This window comes from Buteo buteo, chromosome 6 (assembly GCF_964188355.1).
Source record: "Buteo buteo chromosome 6, bButBut1.hap1.1, whole genome shotgun sequence".
NCBI classification, from domain to species: domain Eukaryota; kingdom Metazoa; phylum Chordata; class Aves; order Accipitriformes; family Accipitridae; genus Buteo; species Buteo buteo.
The window spans coordinates 25,069,621-25,090,015 of record NC_134176.1 but is presented as its reverse complement, the minus strand read 5'-3'; the positions used below and the strand labels follow the sequence as shown (position 1 = coordinate 25,090,015).

The 20,395-nt window shown below is 39.4% G+C and overlaps 1 protein-coding gene and 1 long non-coding RNA gene across 2 annotated transcripts in view; one reads left to right on the top strand and one right to left on the bottom strand.

Moving 5' to 3' along the window:
* LOC142032030 (uncharacterized) overlaps nucleotides 1-2,506 on the top strand; it is a 4,103-nt gene extending 1,597 nt beyond the window's left edge. Inside the window, exon 3 of the long non-coding RNA XR_012650706.1 lies at nucleotides 2,382-2,506. This is a non-coding gene — a long non-coding RNA (uncharacterized LOC142032030). The remainder of the gene's footprint in view (nucleotides 1-2,381) is intronic.
* On the bottom strand, nucleotides 2,439-20,395 carry SNW1 (SNW domain containing 1). Its single transcript, XM_075030078.1, has 14 exons — nucleotides 20,234-20,395; nucleotides 19,027-19,180; nucleotides 16,424-16,585; nucleotides 11,119-11,214; nucleotides 10,920-11,026; nucleotides 10,021-10,125; nucleotides 9,858-9,927; nucleotides 9,085-9,150; nucleotides 7,716-7,832; nucleotides 7,214-7,355; nucleotides 5,424-5,520; nucleotides 4,482-4,599; nucleotides 3,282-3,445; nucleotides 2,439-3,204 (listed from the first exon to the last, which is right to left on the bottom strand). Exons 1-14 carry the CDS (start codon nucleotides 20,245-20,247, stop codon nucleotides 3,000-3,002), a joined length of 1,617 nt encoding a protein of 538 aa, XP_074886179.1. The 5' UTR covers nucleotides 20,248-20,395; the 3' UTR covers nucleotides 2,439-2,999.

Genomic DNA, 20,395 nt, shown 5'->3' with positions numbered 1-20,395 from the left:
TATCTTGCTGAATGCTTTTCAAGTACTGTGGCAGGCTTATTTTCAAATCAGGCAGCCATTTAAATGTCAGTTCTGTTGTGACTGGCTTAATAGTAGATAACTACTGCAGTTTGAAACAACCGGCTATGCGTTATTCCAGTCTTCAACCATAGCTTAAAACCTTAAATTTTTTTATGATTGGTGGACTCAAATTCAAAGAAGGGGATGCAGAACAGCCTCTGCTAGGCCCTCGCATGCTGTCAATGAGAGTAAATGTCTTAAAGTTGAAAAATGCTTCTGAAACAGCAAGTGTGCTGATTTCTCTGATAATTTCTGAGTCCTTAAAATTGAAAATCTGTAGAAAGTTTTTAACAGCCTATGTGAATATTTTCTGCAGTAATTGGATTTTATTTTTTAAACTGGTAACTAGGACAAAGATACAGGCTTTCACAGACGTTATTGCTGGATTAAATTCTCGACTCCACAAGATGTTCAGAATGTGTTTCAGAAGGACTCCCACATACTTGAAGGTGCCAAGGTAATGCGCTAATTCCTTTAAAGAAGTTATGCAATGAGTTGAGCTCTTTAATTCTGCCTTTGGTTTGACACAGTAACATCAAAATACTGCCATACTCATTCCAAGTGTGATTAAGCATTTTGTCACTTAATGTGTGTTTAATGGTTTTTTTTAAATCATTAACACCTTTGTTTATTCCCTGCTTTCAACTTGACTCATTAGGGTCTGAGACCATATAGATACCACAGAGATCACATACCAGAGATCTAAACCTCCTGCTGTGCTAAGCTAAAGGACCGTGAATGCAGTAAAATTGTTCAGGAACTGCCATGCAGCTAGTTATTATTTGTAATACGGGTTTCTGCAGGTGGATTCTAAAATCTAATTTGGATGTTGGGTGGCAGGGGGAGGATGACAAAGAATGTAAAGCTAAGCTTTGAACTTCAGTGAAAGCTGCTTTTTTTTCTTTAGCTATCATTTCATACAGGAAAAGTCAGCTGCCTGCTTTTATGTGTTCAAGATAACTTTAAATTGGCTTTAGTGTAGGGTTGTTTTTTTTTTTACTTCCTGTCTCTAACATTTTAAATGTCAGTAAAGGAAAAAATATGACACTTTGGCAATCTCAGTGCATTCGTGTATGGTATCAAAAGACAGCATACACCATCAGTCAAAAACCTTTGGTCTAGTACTGATACAAAGGTGCCTGTCATTGACTGGCCAATAGAGCCAGACAACTGTATCATCTAGCTTCACTGTAGCAAACAGAGCAAAGAAATGGCCATCCCACTGCTCTCCAAACATTTAGTATGCAGTGGTGTTGACCAATAAGGATAAAAGCACAGTGAATCAATAGCTGCCCAAAGCCATTAATAAATTAAGAGGTCTCACATCAAAATCATTAGAAACTTCCATCTAGTGTGTTCACTAAATAGGGGCAAATTACAAAGGGGATTTTCCTGTAGACTTACATATGCTTCAGCTGACCTAGCTACTCAGACCAAGTAGTAGAGAGTAAAACCATAAGCAGCAAGCAGGCTGGTATAACACACATGATCAATTCATGTCTTTGAATAATAAGAATTCTTCAATATCCTTCTGACAAATAGTTTCTAATTTTGCCATCTCCTAGCACTGAAGTCTAAAGAGTAAAATGAATGGGCAAGAGACTTCAGGGATGCAGTAGGTGACTGTGATGAAGTATTTTGCTTGACATAGTTCATACTACTGCAGAAGTCATCTTTGGTTGTGGTTACTTCAGTACCTGTTTCTAAGGAGAGCTGACCTATGAGTTACAACTGTGGTGCAAAAATGGAAGCAGAAATTAAGGAATGGTTTGCTGACTTCAGTCTTAAACTGTGACAAGCCAGGCAGATGAGTATTTAGTGTCAATTTATTGGAAATTATTTTGCTGCTTTTTATTCTTGCAGCTGTAAGATAGCCACATTCACTTAATTGTCTAAACTTTGAGGACTATACTCTCACAAGAGGGGTAAGAGCTAAGAGGCTTCTTTATAGTGAAATAAAAAGCAGAAGGCAGGCAGTAGTTAGCTTTCTCCATTTCTTCAAAAATGCAAGCTTCTCTAGAAGCAAAATACACGAGCACTTCTCCCACTTTGTTCTAGGCTAGGTTGAGACAGTTAGCTTCTATTAGTTCTACTTGAAAGCACAAGCTTTTAAGATGCATTTTGCTGATAGTACTAGCAATTGCTGCGCAAATTATATTCAACTTTCCCATCAGGAGCTTAGCATGTGTGGTTATGGCTCATGAAAATGAACTGGTTATAAACCCATCTTCCACTTTCTATATGAATGTTTTAGAAGATCAGAAATGAAAAATATCAAACCTTATTGCCTAACTAATTTGAATAATTTCTATTGTTTTCAGCTCGCTATCAAACAGGAGCCCCATAGAAGACGCAGTCAAAGAAAGAATCGGAGTGAGTGAATGGTGGAAGGAGGCTTTATTTCACTAAATGTAAAGAAATTAAAATAAAGATTACTGAGAAACTATGAATGAGTATGTGTTTTAAAACAGAATCCAGCTGTTTCCCCTCCTTGTTCAAATAAACTGTATAGCCACACTAAAGAAACACTGCATCATAAACTCCCTAGCATCCATTACAGCATAAGACAGTAATTATATACAGCAGGAAAGCTTTTAACAAATGAAGTAAAAGCTTTAGCTACCTACAAAAACTAAAGCTGTAGGAAGGGGCTACATTCTTACCCTGAGATGCTGGGCAACAGGGAATCAGCAAAGTCAGAGGCCTTGCTAAAGAACAATTCCCTTGTGAAATGTTTCAAAGCAGTCTCCATTCCTCCACTCTCCGAGGGTAGCTGTCCTATGTAGAAGAATTAGGGTATGTATATATATCCACAGGGCAAGAGTTTGAACTGCTGTGTTATAATGCCATCCCTCTATACACCTCTGATATTAAAAATGCCTTTTGCATAAAGTTCAAGCTTGCAGTCCATTTCTCTACCTCTCGAGGAGCAGAGGCACTCAGTCCTTCCTCCTCTTTTTGCTCTCATGCTCATGTTCTTTAGGGCGGCTGCTGTCCGATGGCCGTTTAGAACCACCATGTTGCTTAGCCTCTTCCAGAAACTTGTCCAAACCAAATGGATCCTCCTCAAATTGAACTGGTCCATCTCTGCCCCTCCCTCTGGTGTTACGATCTGAGTTGGAAAACTCTTTGTCAGGAACAAACCTGCAGAAGACATGATACTCAGTTGACTGTAACTTCAAAGTACTAATTACAAGTACTTCTTAACTTTATTTTCTTACCTATTGGTCTTTATTCGAGCCTCTAGATCATCACCATACATGTCCTTATCTACATTTTTACTTGGCCTGTAGATGTTTTGAGCCATATCCTTGCCACTTCTCCAGGGCTGATCGTAAACATTATAAATTTCATCTTCTCCTCCAGCAAAGCCACTGTCCATACCCTGTGAAGAAGAAAGAACAGCAGCATTATAACATCAACGAGACTGCAAAACTTCAGTTAATTTATTTTAACATCAAGATATGCTGATAGTGTCACACAGATGCATAAAGATAGTATTGTGTGATTTACTATTGATTTCAAATGAGTTCAAGCACTTCATTAGGATATGAGTGGTTTTGGGTCTGGGTTTAAGTCCCAAGAACAGGACACAATCATTACAAGCCCCAGTCAGGGCCACTTCTGCTCTTCCAGAAAGCCACAGGAAGGATTACAGGCCATTCATATTTCAGAATAATGGATCATTTCAGTCTGCCCTGCAAGTACAGCTGTCTATAATAGCCAAGTACAACCATACAGAAATTTGTATTATTCAGAATTTCTGGAAAACATTATTTAAGCTGACTGATCCAAATCGCACAGAAGCTTATGTAAACCGTGAAAGTACAAGTGCCTGCTTGTTTACTTTTGATTCATCAGCTTTCCCCTCTCCCTGCAAGTCTTTCACTGGAGACATGAAAAAGAATGATTGACAAACTCCAGGTTTATTCAGGGACTTTCTGAAGCCTCATCTACTTTTTCATCTCTGAATAGTATAAAGTTCAGGGAAAATAAATGTTGCTGTGAACTATTTATATCTTCAGGATTTTTAATATAAGCAATAATGGGAATAGAAAGTATTTACTTGCTTCTCTCAGAGCAAGTTTCCCTTATTCAGTCACTACATTTGTACAAAAGAAGAAAATGAGGTCACTGCAGCTTGAAGGCAAAATAGCTTCTTTTTCCCCACTCCCAGTGAGAAAAAGCACAACAAAAACACTTTAGTCCAGTTATGCATTCAGCATATTCCATTTTTATTACATCAGCTACGGATAAAGGAGATCAATAGTTTCCCAATCAGTTACGTAGATATTTTTCTTTCAGAGTGTATCCACACCAACTATGAGAACAGGGTCCCTTTGGTATTCTAGCCATACCCACTAAGGAAGGATGAGCATGTTCTCATAGCAAGCTACACAGCTGTGGAAGGGTATTTTTACCTTGCTCTGGTTGAACAGCCTCTGGTCATATTGGATTTCATTGGATGGCCTGGGGTTGGGTACCCCTAGGGCAATAACTTCACTGATATCTCTGTTCTCATTTCTCTGCAGCTTTGACCTGAATTAAAAATTTTAAGTTTTATTAGGTCTGTACACCATATTTATTGACATGCTTAACTGCAACCTGTTCCTGTATTGGTTGCTAACAATTTGCCTCAGGAGCCAGATTTTGACTGTTGCCCTTCCTTACTAGGTAACATTTAAAATTTGTCTCCTGGCAAAGGAAACATTTGGGAAAGTTACGTTCAGCTGGGCATGACATTTAAATTTGCTTTCCACTATCTGCAATTTACATCAAGCTGACTTGGTCTAAAATGCCATATTTATTTTTTGCAAGAACCAGTGTAATTATATTCTGGGAAGGCCAATCTCATTTTAAGATATTAGAGATTTTAAGCCTCCAAAAACCATTTGTGCTCAGAAATCTCACTGGCTTGGGCAAACAATATACTTCAGCCTACATTCACCAATCTGAGCTTACTTCAAATGAACAGCTTTGAGAAACAAAGCCACTAATGATACTCTGGTCTTACTGAAGTGATAGGGTCCAGGCTTCAACCTTGGCTGCCAGCATGTCAATTAAATCTGAATATACTGAAGCTCTGCTAAAAAAAAAAAACAAAAAAACAAACCACCCCAAACCAACAACTCTGCCTCCTCCATTCATCTGTAAAATTCTAAATTTAGAAGAGAGTACTGCAGTATGCTGACACTTTAATACCATTTCATACAATGAGTGAACAGTACTTCATACCAGTGAGTATCTCCACAAGGTAAAATTCAGGCACTCGCATCAAGCAAAAGGAAGCCCAGTGTAATAGTTTCTCTAGGGGGGAAATCAGTGCCAGTACAGGAATAAAGCAGCTCTTTTTTGTGACTTACCTTTTGTCAGGGGCTGCCCTGGAAAGATTTCTGTCATGTTGTCTCTCTTTGCGCCGGTCATGTCTGATTTCATCTCTTTCTCTAGCTTCTCCATCCTCTGAACAAACGCAAGATTGCTCATTATAGACAAATATTTGAAGTTTGAATTAACTATGCCACAGACATCGGCACAGTGATTCAATTCAGTATTCTTTTACAGAAGAGAAGTGACCCTTAGCACTATTTAAAATGTTACACTTCAAACAAACACATGGAAAACCACAGCTTTCTTACGCCACGTGCTATGAACTGTCCTTGACAAAAGTTAAAGCAGACATATCCAACAACTATGTCCTCTCAACTTTCAAGTGCTTAGAATATTTGTCCATCTAGGAATTAATATCCTAGAACACTTACAGATCATCATATCATACTTTTAAGTGTAAAAATAGTGTTCAAACATGCAGACATCTAAGTGCTTTGAAGAACATTCTGTGACTCAGAATCACTCAGGTTAGAAGGGAGGCTCTAGTTCAATCTCCTGCTGAAAGCAGGATCAGTGCTGAATTCAAATGAGGTTGCTCAGGGCTTTGCCCACTCAGGTGGGGAAAACCTCCGAGGATAGAGATTGCCAGCCTCCCTGTGCAACCTGTTCCACTGCTGCTTGTCCTCCTGGTGAAAATTCTTCTCCTCACATGTAGCTGGAACCTCCTGCTTCAACTTTTGACCACTGTCTCATTTTTTCACTGTGCAGCTCAGTGAAAAGCTCTGATGATCTCCTTGTAGATATGGGAAAGCTCCCATTAGGTGCCCCCAAAGCCACATCTTCTCCTGGCAGAACAAGCTTCATTATCTCAGCATCTCCTGACTAGACAGATACTCTAGCCCCCTGACCATTTTGATGGCCCTCCACTGAACTCACTCCAGTTTATCATTGTCTGCCTTGTGCCTGGGAGCCCGTAACTGCACACAGTATTCCAGATGCAGTCTAACAGGTCACCAGTAAAAGGAAATGATTACTTCCCTTGACATACTGGTTATGCTCCTGCGGATGCAGCTTACTATGCCCTTAGCATTATCGCTGCGAGGGCACACTGCTGGCTCACATTTAGCACATTGTCCACTAGGACTCCCAGGGCCTTTTCAAGAGTGGCTCTTCAGGCAGCCATTCCCCAGCCTGTTGGGAAAAGGTTAGTCCATCCCAGCTCCAGGACTTGGCATTATATATGACCATATCCTCCACCCTTTAGAGGGATCGTAACTGCTCTGTAAGTTCAGCTTCTTGATCTTTGAAATGTCATTTCAATCAAAACATAAGACTTATCACAATGGTTATGATTTAGTTAGGTTAGCAGTTTTTGGGCTTAGTGGCCAACAGAACTACAGTTCTGCAAGACCAGTTGTAACAGTGCAAGAGACAGAATACTGCATTTACCATCTTTGAAAACTTATAGTTCTTTGTTTACAAAGTTGCTCTTCACCTGCAACAAGCCTTTTCTAAAAAAATAGTTTAGAACAGTCCATGAAAGCCATTACTTGCACTGATCCATTAACAACCCTGAAATTCTCAACAGTCCTAAATCTGTATACACCGACATACTGCTGTGAGGTTCAAATCCAGATCCCATCAAGCCAGCCAGTGAATTAACCAAATTCACTGGCTGATCAAGTAAAGACATGAAGAACAGATATCATGCTTAAAAATTACTGTGGATATTTAGGTATTATAAGTTCTCACGTTACTTCTCCAAATCCACACTTCAGGGTGTGGTAAAAAACCCCCACAGCATCTTAATAACAAAGAAATGTACCTTTTTCAACATGGGTTTTGATCCCTGCTCTTCTCTCCCTGGCTTTCTGAGCCATTTCTCGGAGCTTTTCCTCATGTTTCTCCTTTTCTTTCTGAGCCATCTTCCTCTCCACCTGGGCACGCATCTCTACTGCCTCACGAGCCTGCACACATAAGACATAGTTAAAAAGACAGAATGCTAAAGCTAGCACCTGGGATGCAAGCAGATCTTCTGTCATGGAGCTATCCAGTAAGCAGGGCAGGAATAAGCCACAAAGAGGACGTTCAAAGCCAGACAGCCACAGCAGTGAGAGCTGAGAAACAAGATCCATGATCTCCAGTAATTTAACCCACACTGAGCCACTGATTCAAAGACACTGGGAATAAGACCTTACATCTTATGTTAGCTAAGCAGCAGGATAAATCAGAAGCTATAGCCTATTCATGGTTGATTTTCCCAAGGAAATAAACATACAAAGAAGGTAAAACCACATGGAATAAAACAGTTTAAAAAACCACCTGACCTTTCTGTCAGCTATATAGAGAGCCTCAGCAAGCTTGGCAAAGTTTTCATTAATATGAACTGTCTGCAGTCCTCTGCCATCTGCAGCCAGACGCTTATCTAATGGAATGGTGTAACCCTACGGTGGAAACAGAGGCAGTTAATCACAGAAACTAACATTATTTGTAAATAACAAACATTATTTATTGTGTAAGAAAACAAAACCACAAAACTCACAGCCCATCATTAATATGCCTCAATGGACCTCCTTTATATATACTTCAAATTCATACCAGGCAATACAAAGCTTCACTCCAATTCTACACTCCCCCCAAATCCGAATCACAATTTCCCTTCACATTACATTTTAGTACGAATGACAGTTTTTGACTGATAAGGTCCACTCTTTGCTTTGTGTTAAGAACTACAGATAATAGCTTTCCCAGTCTCTAAGCTGTTTTACCATTTGTGCTTAAAAATGGTTTTCCCTAAACTGTTTTCACATCTGTTAAGAGGTTAGCTGATTCAAAATGAGAAAGTAAGGGGCAAGGCTGCCAGCAAAAGTAAGAGACACTAAATGCCAATTTTGCTTTCAAAAACTGAAACCTAAAATTATTTATAGATTATATTTTAAGATTCTTTAGCGAGCCCTACAAAATTTTTGCTTTGGTTTTAGCATCTGTAAAATTTGACCTACTAATTAGCATCAGTCCCAGTTATACAGCTGTGTTGAGGTAGAAAAAAATAACATCCAAACATGCAGCCTTTCTTTCCTCCATTTGAAGAGGCTGCCTCATAACAACTGCTTGGTAAGTTTGAGAACGATTAGACCAGTTACTGCAGCAAATCATAAATTCTTCCTTTTCTCTGAACATAAACTTACTGACTGATAAAAATCAAAGGGACAGGACATAGCTATTTTTATTCCTTGTTTGAGTAGGTAAGTGATGAAAACTAATCAGTGAAAGAATGCAACAAGAACTTTCCAGAAATTTAAAAAGAAACATGTTTGGTTCTCTATGAATTACCTTTCCCTTTTTCAGTTTAGATGGCTTTACTTTGTGAGCTCCAGAGACTCTGGTTTCAGACTCCGCATACTGCACTATTATGGGGATTTTAACTAATGCCATTTTTGTCTCTCAAAATGCATGATCTCTGCCATGAAGTAACATATTCTCTCTCACTTCTATACTCCTGTCAACCTGACAACCTTATATGCCAAAGAGACAAAAACTGAGTTGTACAATCATGTGTCCTCCATGCTGGAAGCAGCCAGCCTAGTTTACCTAACTCTAGAGGTTTAAAACCAGTATTATTCAAGCTTATTCATTCACAGAAGTCTCCCAGTGGTGTGCAACATTAGTAAGATAGATTTATGACAACTTACTTACCTTTGCATTTTTCCAGTTTGAAATGCACGGAGGAATTTTCCACTCTTGCTGCTCTTTCACAGTCATCTGATGTAAAAGAAGAAGCAAAGTCATCTTTAGATTTATAGCAAAAGGAAATACTGTTTTCTTTCTCAAAGGCAGCTATGAAACTACTTATAAATTAGAGTACAAAGTTCAGGACACTGCTACAAAAAACCCAACTCTTCTTAGCAGCAATAAGATGTTCATTTCTGCACTGTACCTTTGCCAACATTGAATAAACTAATGATAGCTTTTCAGCCATCCTCTTAAACTTTTGTCACACAGGCCGGAACTCACAGCCAGCTTGTTAACATTTGCACATTTAATAGCAGTTCAAGATGTAGGAAACTGATGAACCACCACTACGCTTATCTCTCGGAAGGAGCTAATCCTTAATAACACAAGTTAGTGTCAATAAGAATTAGCGTAATAGTGTTGTCTAAAAGCAGCATTAGTGTACCAAGGCTAAAGCCTCAGCCAATTCATCTATGCCATGAACAACTCCAATAATGCAGCCCTGCATAAAATACATGAGAAATCTACTCAACCTTTGACAAGGTACATAGGAAGAGAGCTAGTTTCAGAACTGCCCAAAGAAAAAAACAAAAAGCCTGCACTGGGCACCAAGTTTATCACTTAACATCACATCAAAAGAACAGTAAGGAGAAGGTGCACAGAAATGAACTAGAACAAGATAGAATTTGTGAACCCATCTAGAATTCAAAACTGAGAACAGCTAAGACATTTCATACCTTTCTACTAGGAGAGTGCATTACAGGTGCTGGAGGAGAAGGTGGTCCACGTGGAATCTTCTTGTTAATTCTGAACAATTAGGAAAACAATTACAAACAATATGCTATACAGAAATACACTTCAGAATCTTCTATTTGCTGTGAACAAATTTTGAATATTTACTTGAATCTTGGAGGCTCCATAGGGTCCTTCTGCATTTCCACCATCCGAATAACTCTCTGTTTTGCTCCAGAGTTGAAGGCAACGCCTTGCTGAGATGGTGTGTACCTGAGTAAAACAAAGCGCTCTGTTCTCTGCACACAGCTAGATATTCCTTGCCCACCTCCGTTTTCAGTCAGTTCACTGCTCTAGCTGCATTTTCATTTTATCCACACCAATTTAAGACACTTCTGCTGTGAATGCCAGGAGCAGGTAACTGCACAGAGGATACCGGACTGAATGCAGAGAATCAATTACCAGACAGAATGTATCTTCCCAGGGCTACATTCTCCTGTTTCAACCTAGATTCTGAAGTAGATGAAACAAACCAATAGAGTACACACAGCATGACACAATACTCTTTACCTACATCTGTGAATCCCTGGTGACTACTTACTGGTTATTAAGAACCTCTTCACATACTTTTTTCAGAATTTACCTCAAGCCAAGTCTAACCCTGCCATGGAATTTTCCTGTGTTCACAGCAGAAAATAATCATAAATGAGTATCAGCCTCCTAGTAATTCCAATTCTTTCCAGTTGCTCATTTTATATGAGGGAAGAACTTTGTTACATGCCTTGTATTGGCTTGAAACTCCCAGTAAAGACTCCATTTTTAAGGCAGCATCATTAATAGCGGCATCATTAATAGTGCTCCCCAACAACATCTGTATTTTGTTGCTAAAACAATAACCCCTCCACAAAGTGCCACAACTCATGACATGTTAAGACATATTTCAACACACTTCAAACTAGGTTATCATTAGTGGGTTAATTCAAAATACATCAATTATATATATTTATATATATGTATGTATGTATATACATAACACAACATCTTACACACACACCAGCACTACATACCGAATGTACTGTGCAGGAGCAAGTTTATCAGCTGCTCGAACCGGCATGGCTGCTGCAACTTTTTGGGAGACTGATTTCTCCAAGGCTGCTCTTGTCTTCTCTGTTATCTGAAGACAAAAATACCACAATATGCATCTCATCATATATGCAAGACATACAATATACCACTGATAACTAGGCACATCAGTGCATGTAATACCTCTCTAATTGCTTCCTCGTCTGGTCTTTGCAGTTCAGGATCATCCACATTCATGACCTCTTTTGGCACAAGATCTGTGTATTTACTGTAAATAACCTGGAAGACATTACATTTTATTAGTGCTAGCAAATAGGAATAAATGTACATGTATCAAAGGAAACGTTTCAGGCCTAGATTATACTTTAGGTACTAATGAAAACTTGTATAGAACTCTAAATGCATTACAATTACATGTTCTCCAATGACTCCCACAGAAAAATATACTCTGGACCCCATTGTACAGATGGAATAATCAAAGAAAAGAAGCAATTTGATTAAATATAATTATGTAAATCACTCTGAGAGCTGGGATCGGACACTAGTTTCCTGCTTCCCTTTCCTACTCTTTCGCTTTTTCAGGGTCCCCAAGACAGACCAAATTAAAAAAAAAAAAATTCCACATTTGTACCTCTGTTTTTAAGGTTTACTTAATAATTTGATACAAGTCTTTTTCAGCATCTAGATGTTTCTGTTTCATTGTGCTTGCCATTTTCTTGAAAAAGACAAATGCTTGAGAAACCTGTTCTTGACACCTTCCCTTACATAGGTATTTCAGTCTTCATACAACATGCAGCAGCTCTCAGTAGCTTTAAGCCCCAATTTTAAATACAGGGAAAGAACACTATTAAATGGCTACAGGGAAAAATTTATAGTATTGCATTAATGCTTCACGTCTGTCCAAAAAATAACATCAGAAAGTCTTAGTTCAAAGGGTTAAAAGTCATTACAACTATTATTTCAAGTTCATTAGAAAGTGCATGTCCAACTGTGAAATTGACCTTTAGCCTCAGCATTAATTTGTCACACAAGAGCCATTTACTGCTTCTCAGCCTTCGCTCCTAAAATTTTAATCCTTTGAATTAGTATCAATAATATCCTAGCTTCTCAGATGCTGAATGAAGGACATCTGAAGAGCAGTGTTCCTCTAAGGTAATTAACTCTAAGTCCAAGCGTCTTGCTGCATGAAGAACAAAGTATGCTGAAAGAGCTCAGAATATCCCAGAAGACAAAAAAGAAAATAAAAAAGTCCAAGAGGTGCTCTAAAAACTACACTACGCCGAGGTACAAATTAACTACGTGAACTATTTAAACCCTAAAGTATTGCATGCAAATAGCAAGCTGCATTAATATGCAAGAAATCCATTATACAGATTAAACTAGCCTGAAAATACAAAAATTTTTGTCTCAAAAACTTGATACACTTGCATGTTCTTAATGGAGTCCTTTTTTGAGGTGATATAGACAGGCACATAAAGATGTTGCACTCTGTCATTCTTCTAGATATTTACCTTATTTTAAAAGTAATGTTGAGACATTTTATTAATCTAAGATAAAGAGGAGACTCAGATTGTTTGATATTGTAGTATGCCCATCCACCACCATTTTTCACCTATGACATTTTAAAGGAAGCATCAGCCTATGTTTCAGTTATTTCATTTGATGGCTACCAAAAAGCAGAATCTCCTTCTAGGCAGAAACAAAACGCTCAATTTTTGGTACAGCTACATGATTCCCTGGCTGGTTGCGGCAGCCTTAACCGGCAGCAATTAGAATCTGCATGCCACTGCCATCAGAAAGAAAACAATCTTACCTAACTAGTTGTTTAAGATACTGAAGTTCATGGTAGGATTTAGACATCAATCACATTCAGAGTTTCACAAGACATCCAATAAACACAAGTGTCTTGACAGAAATTTCTTCATTTGTAAGACACAAATCCCTCCTGTCAACATATTTTATTCTCTACATCCAAAGCAGCTCTGTACAGCGCTCATCAATCCTATATGTAAATCAACAAGCTACCATCAAGCATTGCAGAATGAATTGCTTCCTTGTCAAAGAATGGTTTCTCCATATAAAGCATATAACATTTTAGAAGGCATTACAATTACCTGGTTGTAAGCCTGGCACACACATCAGTGAAAAAATTGGTGATAAGCTCTCAAACCAAGCTCTACCACAAGGCAAATACATTCTGAGTAAAGAACACTTTTGATTCATGTTCTCTTGACCTGTTCCACTGCTGTGACAGGAGTTCCTTCAACAATGGAACTCTTGTAAATGTTTCAACTGAATTCACAATCTTGAGAAAAAACTGTAGGTAAGATTTGTGGTGCTTTTTTTCTCCTTTAACATCCAAGCCACAGCCTTGGGCCATCATGAAGAAATCCAACTCCTGCACAGAAAGTCATCCTTGCCATAAAAACACAATGGACCTAATAGTTCCATTCCTTGATTTCACTCTCTCGTCTTAATAAAAACATAGGAAGCAATTATATGTCCTTATTTTCCTAATATGGGGCAGAGCATCAGTCTCACCAAAATATATCAATTATGATGCATTATTTTAGCCTGGCTTTTAGTAATGTGAGTAGAGAAAGTATTCAAAGAGTCTATAGCAGCACAAGAGCTAACCACACGGCCAATGCTGGCAATTCTTCATCTGGACAACCAGACAGAACCCCATCCTCTAATCTGTAAGGTCATGCATCCAGGTTTGTCAACATTATCCAGCATTTCATGTCTAGCAGACTTTCTGCCAGCCCCAAACAGGAGGCTTGTCAGACTATCTCATTTATGTCAGCATTTTTCAAGGAAAATTCTCTGAAGAAACTATTTTTTAAATATGTAAGGGAACAGATGCAAGAGAGATGAACCAATGCAATAGCAGAAACTGCTGACAAGCCATCTAGATATAGGGTTCAGGTGATGGAACTGCTGCTTCTACAAGAAAGCAGAATACTTAATTCAACTTCAAAAAATCCATAAGCTGTAGCAAAAGCAAAATTTGCTTAACTCAGACCAAACAAGCAGCTCATAGAATAGGATCAGAAACTCCATCTCATTTCTGGCAGGCTGCTAAGTATCTGTTTCTCTTAGCTCTAAGTATTAAGATTGAAGAAATATTTGAATTACAACTGCCGCTCTCAGGATAATGAAACTTTCTGTATGTAATCCTACTGACACTGTACTACCAGAAGTTCTCTCTTATAGAAAATATTTCACATTATTCAACTCAACACAGATCACTGAAGATCTGCTTCCTATAACATCTCTGCCAATACTTTCCTCTCTCCTGCACAACAAATGAAGCAATAGTAGTTCAGCTACTTCCAGTGAAATTGTTTCAAATACCTAATTTTCCCCCAGTTTTACTCTCCCTTGAATCACAATACTTAATCTTTAGTCTCAGCATTCACATCCAGCTGGATGCAATCAGAATCAAGCTGGCCCAGAAGGCAGAGCTTAGCGTTAGGAAACCCTAATTCCAGTTCTACAGAGCCCAGTTTTGGAAAAGCCACGCATCTCTCCCATCCTGGTAAGTATGGCTACAAAATGAGAATATTACTGCTTCGTTACAGATGCCACATGGAAAATGAATGAATGCTGGTACAGGTCTTCATGAATCAAATATGAAAAATGTTAACAGCTTAGATTTAACTTCACCTGTTCTAAGTATTTTCCTAACTCTGAACCAAATAAGACACTGCAAAAGATCAGTCATTTTTGCCTAAAGCCTATCATTTCTAGATCTTTTTCAAATATACTTAGATCCCAATCTGCACAGTTCTACTATACACAAGTTAAATCTGATCCTACAAGTAGGTAAAGATATATTTGACAAGTTGTAAAAATGAGGGCTTAACTACACCAGTTTTTCTTTTTTGCTTCTTATTTGCCCTACAGCTTCCCCAAAATCAGTATGATTATTTGGAGCAGATAAGTATGCAAGAAGTAATAATTTTTTATGCTTTGGGATAAGTCAAATTTCTATGTAGTATCAAGTATCAAATATTTAGTCACAAGATTTTGTAAGTGTAGTTAATATTTTAGCACCTTCCTCTGGACAAATAATTCAAGACACTACATAAAGTCTGATGGAGCCCCAGTGAAAGTCCCCTCAATACAAATATGGCAACTGCTGTTGTTTCTGTTTAGTCTGACTACCTTCTACCACATGACAGCATAGAGTCTGATTTGAAGTAATTTTTTTTCAAAGGTACTGCAGTAACTTATGATGCACAGGATAAGGATATACAAGATGTGACACTTTTCTGACACTCAACGATAGAGTATTAGTTAAACATAAAATCCTGTTGGCATTATCTTTCTGCAACTTTGGCAACTGTAGGATCAGTTTAAAACAACAACAAAAAATTATCTGTTAAAAAGAAAGATTTCCCTATATATTCCTAGAAAGCTCACCCTATTTTTTCGTTTGAGAGGTAAAGTTCACCTTTTGCTTTTATGATTAGATAGGTTTCCCCCTTCCTCATTTGCAGTAAGACATAGGGCATATTACATACCCATAAGCTTTTCAAGGTATCCTAAATTAAAGCAGGAGATGTCAAATTATTTTGAGAACAACTATTCATGTCTGTTAACCAAAACACCTTTTGTAGTTAACCCTCTTTTGAGATATTCCTTGGGTTACCCTATTCTTTACACAAGATGCTTGCTATAACAAGCAGCTGGTCATACACTTGGTCATGCCTCAGCAGTCTTCCAGCCCCCAATATCTGCTTAAAAGAATCAAAAAGTTTTAATGTAGTCCACTTTGTTGCACTTGAAAAGGCAGACTTAAATACTCCTTAAAGTGGACTTAGGAGACCCAAGTACCTGGTCCCCTCAACAGTAGTTAGGACTTCAAGATAAAGTGTCATCTCTTTGTTTTTAGAAAGGCTACTGTATACAGGAAATTGAAGCTAGTTCCCCTTAAGCTCGATGAGAATCTTGCCATCACCAAACTTAACACAAAAATTTTTGAGTATAACCACTGGCAATACTTTCTGCTGCAATTAAAAAAAGAAAAAAAAAAAAAGCATCCAACAACATTGAAAACAGCCAGAAGAGTCAAACGTTAAATTAATGAGACACAAGGTGTACTATTCTGAAAGCTGAACTGTGTTTTTTCTTCCCCCTCCCCTCCTCTCTAAACACTGAAACGAGGCTGCCTGTGATCAGGCCTGTTTGCAGTTTCTTGCCTTCATTGGAAAGCTCTCTAACAAAAGCTGCTAAGCTATCAAGCAAGTTTTGTGTAGAGACATTCACCATTTTCACCTTACCTTTTAATTACATAACAGAGAAGATCACACAGTGATCCCAGTCAAAATGCTCATGTCTGTCTAACACTATCTCAGGTCTTAAAACTTAAGAAAACAGGACACAATCCACTTGGCTAATGCCAGACCAATGAGTTTATGCAATGTGTACATACAACTTTTCAAGGTATACATGCCAGTCTACATATTTGAAGAAATACTACCTTGTCCTTTGATTGTCCTTGTCGAGCAATTGCATCATATTTTATTTTTCCTTCTGCATCCACCTGAACAGCCAAAGCATTGGACATTTTCTTCTTTCGGCCCATATCCAATGGATATTGGGCCACATGAATTTCTGGGAAAGCACCCCCATCGCCAAAATCCTACACAAAAGAAAAAGCAGTGAATGACTTAAAGACAAAAACATGGTACAACACTTGCATAGGTAGGAAAGGGAATGAATGAGAGGATTGTTTTTAACAAAATGAAATATTGCCAGAATGCTCTAGTAACATTATTATTTTAGCTGTTAAGAGAGCATGGACTATAGAACTTACACTTATTAAAAGACACTGAATTGCACAGACATCTTGCAGTAATTACTCCCTGAAGAGAGCAAGAGCCCGTATCACTAACTAGAATGTGCAGGCACTACTATGCTGCAGACAAAACATGACTAAGTATTTAATTCACATGTGAGTTATTAATTAGAACTTCAGAAGTTTACCTTCTGCAATAAAGCAACTGTAGAAATACTAAAATTACAAGAGCAGCATTTTTTGCATGAAAATTTCTACTGGTTATTTGTTGCTTTTCACACCACAATGAAGTCAAATTGTTAAAAAAACTTTCCATTCCTTCCAAAGCCTGTAGCTCATAGCTTTACAATGGCACAAATGCCAAACTATCCTGTTTCCTTACTCTGATATGTGAATACATTGCAAACTGGGCCAGCACCCAACAGCCCAATATTCTTAAAGTTTACTTCCTCTCTCATTCAACATGTTGCTGTAAAAGCATTTAATGAACAGATAACCAAAAGACCTCTTAAAGCAGAGCATCCTAACTCAGCAACACTGAGGATGCACACAGAATTGGCACTATTCATAAACCAACTTCAGGCTACAGTTTCAAACACAGTAATTCAGAGTAAGCATTTGCTTAAAGCAGCATGAACATCTCCCTCTGCCTCTGTTGCAAAGGTACTGCTTATGCAGAGTGTGATTAACGAAGCAGATCAAAGAAGAAAAATGGGTGTCTTGGATAGATTGATCTCCCTCCATGCTCACCATGTGACCAAATAGTTAACACCACTGCAACAGAGAGCATGGTCTGAGGCTGGAATGAATGAGCAGAACACTTCCCTCCAAAGAAGAACATGCTTATGCCATCTTTAAGTGCTCACTGAAATATAGCTTCAGTTAATCAAAGTCTTCCCCTGCATGTCCCACATTCAACAGTTCATTACAGAATCAAAGTATTGGGCAAAACAAAAGTCAGTCATTCCTCAAAATTTTGTGCATAACCCTTGATCTATTAAGAACAGATTTTGGTTTTTTCCAACAATGGCATTCCAGGATCACTGGAAAAAGGTTATGCTTTGGAAACACTTACCGCTCTTGAAGAATTTGCATTTGTTTATGAGACAGAAAGGAGTCCTTAACAGTCTTTTTGAGATGTGCATCACTTTGTGGCCCAGTGATGCTGGAAACTCTTTGAAAACCTTCATCACCTGACTTCTTAAGATCTTTTACTAATGTTTAGAAAGAATAAGCACTAAAATACTAACTTTAGTAGTCAACAGTGTAGGGAAGGCCTACACTGGGTGTAACAAAGGTAAACTTTTAACATCCTATCCTTTAGTAAATGCTGAACCTACCTATCTAGCACTAATGAATTACCACAGTACAGCGTTGGATTGACCTTTAAAAAAATGGGACTCAAACATAAACGAGGGCAAGGCTGTTACTAGCTCATGAAATTATGGTATTTGGAAACAATGCAGGATCATACGTGAAATACTGTACCAAAACCTCAACAGCATGCCTTATCCCAAGCACACTGGCTTGTGACTCATCAGAGTAGGTCTCAGATGTTATTGTCAAGTACCATTTCAAAATCTGCAAGGTTTAGTGGCTCACAGTGAGAAACTGTACTAGAACAGTTTTGTAATCAGAGCTATACATCTGTATTTTCCCTTCTACCTTTTAATATTTCCAGTTGAAATTATGTTAAACTGGCAAGGATTACAGCTAAATATACACAATGTTGTCCAAAACCCTTTTGCCAGTAACATACTTAGACAATGAATATCTGACAATTTTTTACATTTCCTTCCAACTCTAACAATTTTCTCCCCCAAGAGCAGCTATCTTTCGTTACACTACGAACAAAATACACATAAACATTCTCTTCTCTGATACACACACGTTCACTTATTCCAGCTATAATTTGGAATGTGTATTTAACAAACAATGACAGAGGAATAATACAGATGTCTTTCTCAGAGGATCCTTGCATTCACAGATTGTAAACTGAAAGGACCATAGACCTATTTCCATATTACAACACAACAACCTCTGAAGGGAAGAATCCTTATAACGTCCTGTTTACCACCAAATGTCTTAAGCAATCTGATGAATTAGAACAACTTCCCCCAAGCCAAGAATATATCAAGGGGTTTGGATAGAAATGCTTCATGTGGTAAGGCTTTGCACAATTCTGAGCTACACTCAAGATGCTCAGAGTTTATTTCTACTCCAGAAAATGTACTTTTTTTCCCCATTAGCAGACACGCTACTACAGTGTGAATTTAAATATCTACCTCTAGCACCCGTGGTATCCATCCTTTCCGGTAACCGTAGGGGGGAGGTTCCCTTCGTGACGAGACTAGAGCAGTCTGCCTAGATCTTTGAGCTCTTGCTCTTTCTTCTAGTTCCAGCTGGTCTTGAGACAGCTGGGTTGGAGCTGGTAAAAAACTGCACATCCATAGACAGACACCAAAAAAAGAAAGACAACAAAAGTTAATTCTGATAACTTTACTCAGTGACACTCAACTATGCTTGAGTCTACTACTAAATTATTACTTTCTCTGCAATCACTCTATACAGATTAAAAAACAATTTATGAAACTTGAGTATTGCACTCATAAACCTGAGGGCAGTAAGTTCTGAGATAATAGCAGCAAAAGCAACGTGTGGTCTGCCAGCATTCTGGCAGATTCCTATAAAAACTGATACCAAATTCATGCATATTCACATCATGTTTGAACAGGAGCATGACAATACCCATTTTCCAGCAAGAACGTCACATACCACTGCATATTCTTCCCACCACTACGGAGCAGAAAAATAAAGTACGTCCCTACGTCCCAACGACTCCCAAAACAAACGCCTAGAAAGATATCTGCCTGCCACCTCCTTCCTTACCGCCAGATACCTCCCGGCCAAAGCCAAGAAGTCAAACCCCGATTTCTTGATTTCCCATTTTTCAGCTCGTCCAGACTACGGAGCCTTTTTACGTGTTTATTACAGAAGCTTCCGTCTCCGAGAAAGCCGGCATTCCAGGGCAGCCACTGAAGCTGCACACCTGAGCCTTGCGAGAGAGGCAGTAGCTTGCAACAAAGATCTCTCTCGCCGTCGCTCACGGTAAGGAGACCTCGACGAAACCCCCACGGTTCCGATCACCTCCAGCCGCGGCGAAGGAACGCCTTCTTCCCACAGAAAACACGCGAAAGACGCAGAGCCCTGAACCAGGGGCACTGCTGAACACCCGCTCCCGCCAAGGCAGGACAAAGCAGGGCAAGGCAGCTCCCCCAGCCCCGGCCCGGCCCTCGCCGCCCGCCCTCCGGCCGCGGCCGGGCCTCCTCACCGGCCGGCGGGCCCACTGCCCAGGAGAGGCCGCGGCGCCCTCCCGGAGCGCGGCCGCCCTCGTCGGCCGGAGCCTCGCACAGCGGCTGGGAAGCCACAGGCAGGCCGGGGAGAACAGTCACCCCAACCGGGGCGGGGGAGAACGGGGCCAGCGAGACCCACCTGGTGAGCGCCATCTTGCCGCCTCCGCCGTCTTCTCGGCAGCCAGGCCGCGGGGGAAAGGGGGGGGGGGGCGGCGGCGGCGGCAGCTGCGCACGCGCCCCGCCCCGCCGCGCCTCGCTGGGAATTGTAGTCTGGGCGACGTCACACCTGGCGTAATGGTGC